General features: G+C 35.0%; 1 protein-coding gene across 4 annotated transcripts in view; it reads right to left on the reverse strand.

Annotated features, from left to right (window-relative positions):
* RSRC1 (arginine and serine rich coiled-coil 1) overlaps window positions 1–14,744 on the reverse strand; it is a 402,045-nt gene that overhangs the window by 385,645 nt on the left and 1,656 nt on the right. For all 4 annotated transcript variants that reach the window (XM_043473907.1, XM_043473906.1, XM_043473905.1 and 1 more), the window contains exons 2-3: window positions 6,818–7,013; window positions 6,399–6,524 (exon numbers count right to left, since the gene is read on the reverse strand). In XM_043473907.1, coding sequence (XP_043329842.1) covers window positions 6,399–6,524; window positions 6,818–7,011 — 320 coding nt within the window. In that variant the 5' untranslated portion in view covers window positions 7,012–7,013. The remainder of the gene's footprint in view (window positions 1–6,398; window positions 6,525–6,817; window positions 7,014–14,744) is intronic.

Consider the following 14,744-nt stretch of genomic DNA (forward strand, 5'->3'; position numbering starts at 1 on the left):
GCAGAATGCAAACAGGAATTAATTGGCAACAACTAGGAGGGAAGGCTTAGCACCAAAAGACCTGATGCTTTCAAACTATGGTACTGGAGAGGACTCTTGAGAGTCTCATGGACTGCAAGGAGATCAAACTAGTCAATCCTAAGGGAAATCAACCCTGAATATTCATTGGAAGGACTGATGCTGAAGTTGAAACTCCAGTACTTTGGCCACCTGATGCGAAGAGCCCACACATTAGAAAAGACTCTGATGCTGGGAAAGATGGAAGACAGGAGGAGAAGGGGATGACAGAGGATGAGATGGTTGGATGGCATCACCGACTCAATGGATTAGAGTTTGAGCAAGCTCCAGGAGATGGTAAAGGACAGGGAAGCCTGTCATGCTGCAGTCCATAAAGTCACAAAGAGCTGGACACGACTCAGTGACTGAACAACAAATGAGGGAATTTTCTGGGTAACAGTAATGTATCTTGACAGGTAATGCATGCATCAGAATTTAGCAAGTATATGCTTAGAACTTGTGCATTTCAATGTATATAAATTTTGCCTCAAAGAGAAATTTGTTTTTGTTTTCAAAAGGAAAAATTTATAAAGAAATACTAAACTCTACTTACTAATAAGCATGCTAAAGATTTAAGGGGAAAGCCTACTAATGTCTGCAACTGGTAATACATAAAAAAAATCAGGATAAATTAATGGAGAGAGAGAGAAATAGATAAACGAAAAAGTTGTAAAGTAAAAAAAATGGCAGTCAAGGTGGTAGATATATGGGTCTTCACTGTAAAATTCAATTTTGCTCAATGCTTGAAATTTTTCATAAAAACATTCTGGAAGGAATCTATGAGATATATTTGAAGCACTGACTAAAAGAAAATTCATTTAACATTTAAACACTTAAAACACTTTTATCACTAGAAATGAGGCACAAATATAAATAATTAGCAGTTCAAAGACTTGAAAAGGAATAAAAAACTAAACCAAAGAAAGCACAAAGCAGAAAATAAGAATAAAAGCAGGAATTAACAGGATAGGAAATGGAGGAAAAGATCTAAATAATCAGTTAAAACGTTTGCTTTTTAATTAACAAAATAGACAGTCAACTAACTAACTTAGTGAAATAAAGGAGAAAGCATAAATTAAAAAAAAATAATAAGTGACAAGAGGAAAATAAGCATTGAAACAGAAGGAAAAAAGCTTAAATCATAAGAAACTACTTTGCAGATTTCTAGACAAATAAATTTCAAAATACAGGTGAAATAGTTAATACACCAGAAAAATATAGTTTACCAAAATTAAGCCTATAAGAAATACAAAGTTTAAAATGACCAATTTCTGTTGAAGAAATAAAGTTATCAAAAAATAAAAAAGCACCAGGCCCAGATGGTTTCACAAATCTACAACTCTGAATACCAGAAAACCTTTCCAATTCTTTTTATGAAGCAAGAATAATGATAAGTAATAACTGAGAAACACAGTACAAAAAAAAAAAAAGACCAACATCACATATGACTATAATTGTAAAAGTACTCACCTTAAAAATTAGTGAACACATTAAGAAAATACTACACCAGGAACAACTAAGATTTAATCCAGAAAAGCAAGATCAGTTCCTTAAGATCTAAGGGGGGAAAAAAAAATTGATTCTATTCACTGATGATGAAAAAGCCTTCAATAAAATTCAATACCCATTCCTGGAAAAAATAAAAACAAAGTTACAGATCCTCTCTTAACATAATATTATATATATTATCATATATATATATATATTCCTGTTATCATATAAATAAACCCCCATGGGATTCTCCAGGCAAGAATACTGGCGTGGGTTGCCATCTCCAGCTCCAGAATGCTCCTACTGTTTCCCTATTAAGACGCTGGAAACACTAGGAGCATTCTGGAGATGGAGATGGCAACCCACACCAGTATTCTTGCCTGGAGAATCCCAAGTAGAGAGGAACCTGGCAGACTACAGCCACTGAGGTCACAAAAAGTCTGACATGACTTAGCGACTGGGCACAGGTGCATTTACACTAAAATCAGGAAAAAGATAAGGATGTGTATCATCTCCTCTGGTATTCAATATTTTACTGGAAGTAAAAGCCAATGTAGTTAGATGAGAGAAAGCAAACGAAATAAAAATTGGAAAGGAAGCAAAACTATATCTATTTGCAGACAATATGACATTGTACGTAACAAACCCTAGAGAATCAATGCTAAAACTAATTCAGACAATAAAAGAATTGAGTAAGGTAGCAGGGTATAAAATTAACATAGTCCATACTACCCAAAATAATATACAGATTCAATGCAATTTCTATCAAAATTCCAATGCTATTTTCACAGGAGTAGAACAATCTAAAAAATTTGTTACGGAAACACAAAAAACCCTCAATAGCCAAACAATCTTGAGAAAAAAGAAAAAGTTGGAGGAATTGTGCTTCCAGATTTCACTCTATATTGCAAAGCTATAATCATCAAAACAATATAGTTTTGGCATAAAAACAGATACATAGAATAATGGAAAATAGATAGCTCAGAAATGAAACCACACTTACATGGTCAATTAATTTACAACAAGGAAGATAAGAACACACACTAAGGAAAAGACAACCTCTTCAATAAGTGGTGCTAGAAAAACTGGACAATTACATGCAAAATAATCAAACTGGACTATTTTTTCATATCATACACAAACATACACTCAAAATGGATTAAAGATTTAAATGTAAGATTTGAAACCATAAGACTTCTAGAAGAAGAAGCAGTATGCTTTTTTGACATTAGTCCTAGCAATATTTTTTGGACAAGTCTCTTTAAGCAAAGGAAACAAAAGCAAAAATAAACAAGTAGGGCTACATAAAACTAAAAAACTTTCACACAACAAAGGAAAGGAAACTATCAACAAAACAAAAAGGCAGCCTGCTGAATTGCAGAAGATATTTGCAAATGATATATCTGATAACTGGTTAATATCCAAAATATACAATGAACTCATACAACTAAACATCAAAAAAACAAACAACTAGACTACAAAATGGGCAGAGGATCTGAATAGACATTTTTTCAAAGACATACAGATGACCAATAGACATGTGAAAAGATGTTCAACATCACTAATCATGAGGAAAATGCAAATCAAAACCACTATGAGATAGCCCCTCACACCTGTCAGAATGGCTTTTATCAAAAAGAAAACAAATAACATGTTGCCAAGGATGTGGAGAAAAGGGAGCCCTTGCGCACTGTTGGTGGGAATGTAAATTGATACAGGCACCTCAAAAAAATTCAGCAATTCTACTCTGAGATAAGTTTGTTTTTTATAGTATACATATAAGCAGTTATGTAACTACATTCTGTGTATTCTAAAATTGAGGAAATAAGTAAATATACTGTGAATAACAGTAGGTTTCTCACTGCTTTAAAAGGAAGTGATATGATACATGTCACAACTTGAGTAATTCAAGAACATAAAAATTGCACTAAAAAGCAAAATCATCAAATTACTCTATAACATAATCCATGGAAACTTGCAGCAAACTTTAAATATTTGACTTCTCTCTTCCTGCCATCCCTCAAAACATGCTTCATCTTCCAATTACTTTTTAGACACGTAACAACAAACTTTTGTGAAAGTATTTGACTTCCCATGACTGATATCACTCTTTTATTAAAAAGCACAGAGATCATTAACAACATATCTTAAAATTTAGAATCACATAGTACTATACTTTTTCTTTGAAAAACTCACTACAGTTGAGCCTTAAACAACGTGGGTTTGAACTGTGAGGATTTTTTTGAACTGTAGATCTTTTTTCAGTAAATACTATAGTACTACATAAACTGCAGCTGGCCGGATATGTAGATGCAGAACTGTGGAGCAGGAAGGCCAACTATGGGACCAGAGCATCTTCAGACTTTGGAATCGGCAGCAGGTCCTGGAATCAATCTCCTAAAGGTACTGAGGAACAAATGTACTTACATCTTCTTTATTTAAATTAAAGCCTTAATTAACTAAACTGTTCAAGGAATGAGTTGCCTAATTTTCTTGTTAAATTAAGATTAACCTAGAAACTCATTCGGTTTAAACCTTTTGAAGAACAAAGTCCTAAAATACATTTTCCAAAATTATGTCACGTATCAAACATGGATAGAAGTATTTTCTCAAAACATAGTGCTTTTCAACATCTCCAGACTATTTAGTTATTGTAGTTATATGCCGAAGTAAGTGTCGTTACAAGAGATATAAGAGACTGAGAAACTGCTATTTTGAATAAACCTCTGAACTTGTTTCCTCATATACAAAATGAAGGTATAAACCTGCATGAGAGCCTGACAGGGTTACAAAACTCAAACCAAGTAGTAAAATGAAGGTGTGCTGGAGAGCTTGTTGCTGACTAGACATTACTGCCATTTCTTTTCAGACCTTCCTTGCACTGTAAAATAGAATAAATTAACCTCTCCAGATTCCCATCTGGATGCAGCTGCAGGTAAATACTTGAGAAGCAGCCTCCAGGTAAGTAGTTTCTTGAGAACTACACACTTTGGTGCTACAAAGCTAGAGTTCTTAAAATTTCCAGGGACTTCTAAGAAAATAAGCAGCTTCCATACTTCAGGCTAAAAGAATCAGTAATAGCTTCCCTAATTCCCTGAGCCCTTCCAAAAGTTAAATAAGCCTTTAATTCCCCAAGTTAAAAGCCTGATGCTTGTAATCGAGTGGCTTGTGTTTTCCAAATCAAACTGTGTTTAACTTATAAGGTGTATGTGAAAATGCTCTATGAACTAAAAAAGACCATACAGAAGCATGGATTATTATTTCTGTTCTCCCTGATAGGAAATTTCAGTTGAAGTTGTTTTCTGATAATCAGTTTCTAAAAGCAATGTTTGGTACCAAGAGATTCCCCTGCAAGAATTTATGATATACAAGAATAACAACATGATATTCATAATGCAACTTTTACAACCAAATCAGCAGTCAAATGTGATGGTGGATGAGAAAGGATGGATTAAATGTGACTTGGGAGTGAAAAGGTAAAAATTAAGAAATGATTTAAGGAAGAGAATTAGAGATTAAACAGCACTGAACACTAAAGGGTAGGAAAACTTCTTTAAGTGGAGACAATATAAGAAACTGGAAGAAAGAGCATGCTCAAATAAACAAACCGAGCAACTCAGAGGCATGGATGGAGAACAAAAGGCAAGTAACACAAAGTGGCTTCCTTTCATGTTGAGTGTGTACAAAGGAGAGGAGGCTGGGACCAAATAATACAAGGCCAGAAAAGCTAAACATTTGGACTCGACTGTTATTATCCAACTTCAGATTCAGAGAGATTTATAGAATTTTATGCCTAGATAACAAAATCACGCTGCTAGTTAACATACCGCCACTAGAGCCTAACAGGATGAAAAACTATGCAAAAGAAACTGTTTTTCTTAAAAGTACTGTTTTTGTCCTAACACTCTTCTTCTCAAAAACGGTGGTCCCCCCTTACCATGGTCCCCATCCTATTCAACCATATCTTCCAGCATTACCCAAAACATACAACTCTTTCCAGATAGACTACACTGTGTATTACTGGCTCTGGAGCACAGCCAGAAAATGCAAGTGGAATGACATCAGGTTCTAACTAGTCTGCCCAGGCTGCTATAACAAAATACCATACACCAGAAGCTTAAACAACAGAAATGTATCTCACAAAGGCCGTAAAGTCAAAAATCAAAATGCCAGCTGATCTGGTTCCTGATAAGGGCTCCCCTCCTGGTTTGTAGATGGCCAGTTTTTCAGTGTCTCACGTGGCCTTTCCTCTGAGTGTATGCTCAAAGAGAGAGAAAGATCTCTCTCTCTCTCTCCTAATAAGGCCACCAGCCCTGTTGGATTAGCGCCCCACCCACCTTTATGACCTTAACTTTAATTACCTCCATAAAGACCCTATCTCCAAACACAGTTACACTGGGGGTTGAAACTTCAACATGAATTCAGCAGGGACACCATCACTCCAAAATACACTGTGTTATTTCTAAGGCTAAACCTTAAGAGATTTTGCAGCTTCTGTTCTTACGTTCTTGAAATACTTCCTCTATCATGTGAAAAAGCCCAGCCATTCCTATCAAAGGATGAAAAGCCAGAAGGGAAACCAAGGCACCCATCCCCCACCCGACCCCCCACTGCTGAGCCAACAGCCAACAGCCAACACCAAATGCCAGATACATGAATGAAGCCACGCTGCACCATCCAGTTTCAATCAAGCTATCAGAAAACTACAACCACATGCGAGACCCTAGGTGAAACGAACAGAACTGCCAGGTAAGCTGAGTCAAAACTGTAAAATGGTGGAAAAAATAAATGATTATTGCTTCAAGTCACTAAATTTTGTTACAAAGCAGTATATAGTTGATATGGCATACCTTCTTGTTCTGCTTTTTGACCTAGACCTCTGAACTCTGTATGACTTCCCTCGACCCCTTGAACGACTTCGACTTCGTTTTCGTCTAGAGCCATAAGAAGAGCTACTGCTTGATCGATGTCTGCGTCTGAAAAAGAACATAATTAAATATTACTTGCCTTCAAAATGTTACCAGATACTATGTTATGAGAACTATACCGGTTTATAGGCTTATCTACAAAGAACAGACAAAGGATAAACACCCGTGGGCTAGGTCTGGAGGAAAACATAGCAAAATCTTTGGGTTGAGACTTAAACCTCATAAATATGTAACTACAAAAAGAAAAATGCTTTACCCATAACACTTCAAAGTACAAAAACCATATGAACTCTAAAGAATGTCACTCTTGCTACTACATAAGTAAAAATTATGAAAATCACCTTCTATCATAAGAATGTGAGCGAGGCTGAAGATCTCTGGACCAAGATCTTGACTTTGACCTTGATCTCCTTCCACCTTTCTTTCGGCTGTACGTTCTACTATCTGAAGAACTACTGGAAGAAGATCGTCTACGGTGTTTCTTTTTTCTCTTGCTTCTGCTTTCTTCTTCAGTATCTGATGACCGGCGTCCCATTTCTACAGGTTTAAATTCAAAGAAAATTATTTCTAACATAATGGAACAATGGATGAAATTTAATCATTTTTTTGTATCTGTAAAAATTTTAAATGTCTTAGTAAAGTAAAATTTTAAATGTACCAATCTTAACAAGACATGAGAAACAGCTCTAGTACAGTCTTCTAGCACTATCAGTTTACTGTTTTCACAATTTATGAATAAAGTAAACTCATCCTAAATTTTTTAAAATGTCTCCCGAAAGTGTCAACCCTGAGGACGGTTCATTATAACAATTTTCTTATAGTTCAAGTTACATTTATCATTAATTATATGATACTTGGTTTAGGGATCAACTATCTAATCTTATATTCTCACATTCCCTAAAGATAAAAGGTATTTTACTATCTTTTAGAGTTAAACATTTCTAACTGAAAATTCTAAAATTTTAAATGGATAAGACCTCATTAATCATCAACAAAGTACAAACTGAAACAATACACCATTATCATGTAACTCATAAAATATGAGAAAGGAAATGTTAACTAATGTACCAAAGTTGATGAAGTATTGTTAACTAAAATACCAAAAATGAAGTCTAACTGTTCACATTGCTAGTACCTATAAGAGTGGTGATAAAATCCTTCCAGAAAGCAATTATGCAATTTAAATAAAGAGTCTTAAAAATGTTGAGGCTTTTTTGACAAAGCAATCTTATTTCTAGGCATATATCTGCAAAGTTTTCCTTAAAAGATATATTCATGAAGATATTCATCATAATGCTACAATGGTAGCATTATCTAAAACTGTATGTACAGAGGGCTTGCTTGGTGCCTGAATGGTAATGAATCCATCTACCAATGCAAGAGATATGGGTTTGACCCCTGACCCAAGAAGATCCCACATGCCCCGGAGCAACTAAGCCCGTGCCCCACAACTCCTGAGTCTGTGCTCTAGAGCCCGGGAGCCACAGCTGCTGAGCCCATAAAGCCTGAGCACGCTGGAGTCTGTGCTCCGGAACAAGAGAAGTCACCGCAATAAGAAGACCATGTACTGCAAGTAGGGAAAAGCTCCTGCGGAAACAAAGATCCAGCACAGCCAAAAGTAAACACAATAAACAAATAAAATTAAAACTGCATGTGCAGAGACTACAATGTAAGAAAATATATGCATATGAGTGAGAGCAAAAATGAAGACAACTGATAAAGATTTAAGTAAGGAAATTGGGTATTTTTTTCTCTTTTTTAACTATATTCTATATGGCTATGGTATATTTGCATATTTACTATACAAAAGAAAAAACATATAGAATACAAGGTTTTTATATTTAGACAATAACTTATAAGAAGCCTACTTGTCTTACTTTAAAGTTAGATTCTCATATGGAATCTTATTTTTTTTACTAAAATAGTAGCTATCTTTGGATGCCAAATAAAAGCAAGATCCATCTTTCCTAATAGGTAGGATAAATAATCAATGAATCAGATAAACAAAAATCTCACACTTCATTTTAATATTTACTTAAGTTAAATATCATTACTCTAAAAAAAGCAATACATTAAATTACAGCTTTGTTTTCAGAACCAAGTGAGCCATCCCTTCCTTGACTCTAATGCAATTTTAGTTGAAAGTCACTGTTCAAAAATTTGAATTGTGAAAGTCACAATTCAAAATTTAAAGCTATTTACCTGGAGCCAGAATTAGACTTTAAATATAGTTCTGAACCTCAAAGTTGTTCACATTTCTAACATTACACAGTTCGACTAAACACTGGAAAAACTTGGTTTTGAAAAGCTCGGTAAATCACTAGCATATCTAAGCCAGCTTCCTCACTGAAAATAAAACTGCACTTCATGTAAGATCCCCATGATCCTCTCCAGCTCTCAAAATACTACAATTATGAAATCTTACATATACATACAGTATATATGTACATACATATATATTTAAATGTGTGTATATAAAAAACTAAAGACCCACTTGATGAGGGTAAAAGAGGGGAGTGAAAAAAGCTGGCTTAAAGCTCAACATTCAAAAAACAAAGATCATGGCATCCAGTCCCATCACTTCATGGCAAACAGGGAAAAAATGCAAACAGTGACAGGTTTTTTCTTGGGCTCCAAAATCACTGCGGACAGTGACTGTACCCATGAAATTAAAAGACGCTTGCTCCTTGGAAGAAAAGCTATGACAATCCTAGACAGTTTATTACAAAGCAGAGACATCACTTTGCCAACAAAGGTCCATACAGTGAAAGCTATGGTTTTTCCCATAGTCATGTACAGACATGAGAGCCGAACCATAAAGAAGCCTAAGTGCCAGTGCCAAAGAATCAATGTTTTCGAAACATGGTGCTGCAGAAGATTCTTGAGAATCCCTTGGACTGCAAGGAGATCAAACCAGTCCATCCTAAAGGAAATCAACCCTGAATATTCATTGGAAAGAATGATGCTGAAGCTGAAACTCCAATATTTTGGCAATTTGATACAAAGAGCCCACTCATTGGAAAAGCCCCTGATGCTGGGAAAGACTGAGGGTAAGAGGAGAAGGAGGTAACAGAGGACGAGACAGTTGGCTGGCATCATTGACTCAATGGACATGAGTCTGAGCAAACTCCAAGAGACAGTGAAGTCAGGGAAGCCTGGCATGCAGTAGTTTATGGGGTCACAAAGAGTCAGCCACGACTTAGTGACTTAGTTATATATCATATATAACCACATATCTCTGTATATGTATATATGTATGTATGTCTATTTTCATTAAGGAATTTGTATAATTGATAATATTGATCACCTAAGCATTCTAATTTCCTTTTTCTTCCTTACTTGTTTCAACCTTTAAACAGTTAAGAATTTTCTCTACTCGCAAATAACCAAATTAAGATGGGTTTTTATTTATCACCTGGTTTAAAAATACTAACATTAGAATAAAGGATAAAGAAGTATAAAGAGGATAAGGAAGACCAGAGGAGAGAACTACAGGAACAGTAGACAAATATGTCAACAAATTTTTAGCAAATGAAAAACAGATGCAGGATTTAGAACTGAGAATGCTGAACATCAAGCAACTGCAGAGATTTCCAATTGAAGAAAAGCCAATTCACGTAGCAAAAATCAGAAAGGATCAGGAATTTGAGACACCAGATACCACAGCAGGCACGATGAGGCGCAGAACTAAAAAAACAAAGGTATTGGTTGAAATTCTGTAAAAGAAGTAATTGCTCAGGTCCCCTATGCCATCCAACCTGATAGGGACTGTTATTCCCCATTCCCAGAAGGAGAGGTGGTTTACTTTAGAAAAATGATGAAACAGTGAAGCACCAGGTCCAGGGTTACAGGAAAAAGAGGGCAGAGAAATGCTCAACTAAAAGTTACAGGGATTAAGTGAAAGTCTACATTCTAACAGTGAATACTGTCACCCTGTGTGTACTTGGCTCCAAGAATTCAGAGTATTCTTTTCTCCAAAAACTAAACAGTACCTGGAAGAAGCTACATTAAAACCAAGTCCACCAGTTAACAAGCCCAAATCTTAAACACAGCAAACTTTTTTTTTTAATACTTCTTTTTGCTTTGGCCGTGCCACACGGCTTGTGGGATCTTAGTTCCCTCACCAGGCACCGAACCTGGGACCTCAGCATTAAGAGTATGGAGTCTTAACCACTGAAATTCCCCACAGTAAACTTTTTTCTACAAACACTTCTTCTGGTAACTTTTTAGTAATTATACAACAAAAGAAAACAAATCACGTGATGAAACTCTTCATCATAAGAGATAGAAGCCAAGCAGAAAAACAAGCAACTCATTGTAAGCCAGGAACATGCAAGAAAACTTCAAAAGAAAACCACTATCCTCAGAATATATTAGAAAATGATCCACCAAACAAGCATAGGAGGAACAGCCATAGAATAGGAGAGAAATCTTGAAATTTTAGCAAACAATAAGTTGTAAGTAACACAATAGGGTCAGAGGATACTATCAAAGGGCTCATGAAAAGTAGAAAGAAAAAGATAAAAAAATAGGAGGTAAAAGAGGATCAATCCAGGAAGTCCAATATCCAATTGATATATATTCCAGAAAGAAACAGAGCATAGAAAACAGAAAAAGAAAACTATCCAAAGAATAATTTTAAAAATTTACAGAATTGAAAGACATGAATTGCTCTAAATCCCTGGGACAATGAATTTGAAAAGATCTATACCTGACATACCTCATAAAACTTCAGAAACAAGGAATGCAAAGAAGAACTTAGAAACTTCTAAAGGTAAAAAATGGTAAAAGCACAAGGCTTCTCAGCAGCAACACAGCAAACAATGGACACTTGCCTTCAGAATTCTAAGTGAAAATCATTTTCAAACTAGAATGTATATTCAGCTGAATGATAGATCTAATATGAGATCAGAATAAAGACATTTTCAGATATGCAAGGGCTCCAATTATACCTCAAGCTCATCCTTTTTTAGGAAGGTACTGAAGGATGTGCTCCAACAGAAAAAGACAGTAAATAAAGATGACCCAGATTCAGAAAGCAAGTGATCTAACGCTTGAGATAGGTTAAAAAGTCCCAGAGTGATAGCATGCCAAGGTATAAGGAATACATCAATGAACAAGAGAGAAAAATCCTTGCCTTCAAGGAGTTTACATTCTAGTTTAATAGTAGTTCCCAATGGGTTCTATAGACCCTGGGGTATTCCTAAGACCTGAAGGGATCCAACCAGCCAAAACTAATTTTATTACAACACTAAAACTTGATTTACCTTTTTTACTGTGTTGACTTTTATGCTGATGATGTAGCAGCAGTGGTAGGCAAAATTGCTGGTGCTTCAACAGGAATCAAGGTAATGGGACCAAATTGTACTAACAGTCATTGAATTCTTCACTGCAATATACAGTTTTGTTTTATTTTGTTTTTAAAGAAAGGCAGTTTCACTTAGGTATGTCCTTGATAAAGCAGTAAAATCATCATTAATTCTATAAATCTCAACCCTTGAGAACACATCTTAATATTCTGTGTGATGAAATAGGAAACACAGAAACTGAAGAACAACGGGTTATCTTGAGGAAACGTTTGTGCAGCTGAATAACAAGTTGAACTAGCTGCTTTTATTGTGAAACACTATTTAAAAGAACTGACTCTGATTATTCAGACTTGGGCATTTGACGTTTTCTCAAGAATGAATTAAAGGAGTCTGTCCTTTAAGGAAACTGACAATTTGCTGCCAATGATAAAATCTGAGCTCTCAGTTAAGGAATATATATGGAATCTAGAAAAATGTTACTGATGAACCTATTTGTAGGGAAGGAATGGAGAGGCAGATGTAGAGAACAAACTTGTGGACACAGCCGAGGAAGAAAAGGATGAGACCCACTGAGAAAGTGGTGCTGACACTCACACACTATCATGTGTAAAACAGCTCGTGGAAGTTCCTATATACACAGGGAGCCCAGTCTGGTACTCGGTGATGACCTAGAAGGGTGGAATAGGGTAGGCAAGGGAGGCGACATATGCAATTATGATTGATAATGCATTGTTGTATGGCAGAAACCAACACAACACTGTAAAGCAATTGCCTCCAATTAAAAAATAGATTAAAAATAAAATATAATACACAAAAAAATTTGAGCTCTCAAGCAAAAATCAAAATGATGGATAACTTGTATTTGTCACCATGAGACTGACAGCTTCTCAGCACTTAATGATTTCTTTGATGAGGTCAATGGTGATATTAACAAATTGGAATTTTTAAGTTATATAATGAAAAGTTTGTCTATATTTAGAAGCTACACATAACTCACTGAACCAGTATTTTCCAATAAGCCAATGTACGATGTCACAGACTCATGTTATGAGTAAAATATCCATTCACGGTAGGAGACAAACCAATAGATTTTAATGTAACAGCATGAAAAGGTCATTGACATAGTTTCAAATACCACATTGCAACAAATGCTTAAGAAACTACTACCTGTCAAGTTAAGGCACAGTATTAAGGAAGTAATTATCTGAAAAGGCTATTAAAATACTATTTTTTCCAACAGCGTATCTGTGTGATATCCGGATTTTCTTCATATACTTCATTCAAAAAGTCATCACAATAGACTGAATGTGAAAGCAGATACAAGAATCCAGTTGTCTTCTATTAAGCCAGACAGTAGAGATTTGCAAAAAGGAAAAATAATGCCATTTTTTTCACTTTTGTTTGGAAAACATAGCTACCTTTCACATCAAATGTGTTATTTATGTTACCAAGCAATGGATTTATTACTGTTATTTTTATGTGGACTAATTAAATAAATACTTCAAAATTTTTTTTAACTAGTAGAAAGGAAATATTTCTAGATATAGCCCATGTAGATAAAAGTCTGTGGGGTTCTCTATAATTTTTAAGCAGGTAAAGGGTTCTTAAATCTAAAAAGTATGAGACCTACTACTCTAAGGTACCTACAGTCATTTCTATTCTACATTTTTGTCCAGCTTAAGTACCTACATAAGGCATAAAGAAGTAGGAAAAAAAGAAAAGGACATACATCTAATTATGTATCTTGCTGATGACCAAAAAAAGAGACTGAGAGGTGGGTATAGATTTTTTTCTATTCTTTAACCTCAAATAATGTAATTCATCCATATTAGAAGGATAATTACATTTAACTCAGAAAAGTTAATGGAAGATATACAATCCTTCCTTAGAGTAACCAAAAGAAAAAATGATTAAAAAATCACTGTCATAAATTTATAAATACTTTTTCTGGTGATGCATTTACATTTCAAAAAAATTACACCGAAGTATAATTAATCTCAATAAGATAAACAAAAAGACATTACATTTCTTTATTATAAATAAACTCAAATACTTATTTAGAAAAGGAACTGAACACTAAGAACAAATCAAAGGTAGGTCCAAAAACTGTCTTCTCATCAATGACAGTACTGAATTCCTACTCACTACCCTAGATATATACTTACCACTGGATTTCTATAATGTCACTAGCATGTAATTTGCTCATTCAAGTCATAGTGGTTGATTTACATTATATCACACATTTCCAGTAAAGAACTGTTTTTATTTAACTCCATTGGTAAGTATAACACATGGCAAGATGCATTAATAGCTCTTTCCAGTAACAGCAAAGATAAATTGAGCATAGATTTTTAGGAGTCCCAGAACCTAACAATTTTTCAATCCATCTGTAAGCAGAAAAGGCAAATAGGGAGAGAAGGCTCTCAGTTTTCTGTTCTCACTTGTCTCTATTACTTCCTGGTTGCAGTTTCATGGTCACAAACCATATCCAACCAACTCTCATTACAGAATTGAAGCCATGACAATAATGACTACAGTAGGACATCAATTTACAGAAACATTGTAAAGTTTAGATGACTGACTGAAGATGTAGAAGCCAAAATGCGTCATTCAAAAGAGAGCTTAAAGGCATATACAAGTAGTCCCTTTGTCTGGTAATCAATAAGGTAAAGTAAGCAGGTATCTTTTTTCAGAAAGCAGGCAGTTAGAACAAATATTCCTAAAGGACGTGACATTTTATAATTATTTCACCACTACTCATTCATTAGTTTATCAAACTATAATCTTTTTGATCTTGGACACATGACCAAATAAGGGCAAGGGGGAGGAACAGTCATTTCAATGGGAAATCCACCTCAAAGGTGTAAAGCAAAAATGGGGTTAACATAATTTAGCATAGGAAGAAATCCACAAACAAGTACAGAATCACCCAAGGCAATAAAAGAACTAAGGTAAAATT

The sequence above is a fragment of the Cervus canadensis genome, chromosome 7, assembly GCF_019320065.1.
Source record: "Cervus canadensis isolate Bull #8, Minnesota chromosome 7, ASM1932006v1, whole genome shotgun sequence".
Lineage (NCBI taxonomy): Eukaryota > Metazoa > Chordata > Mammalia > Artiodactyla > Cervidae > Cervus > Cervus canadensis.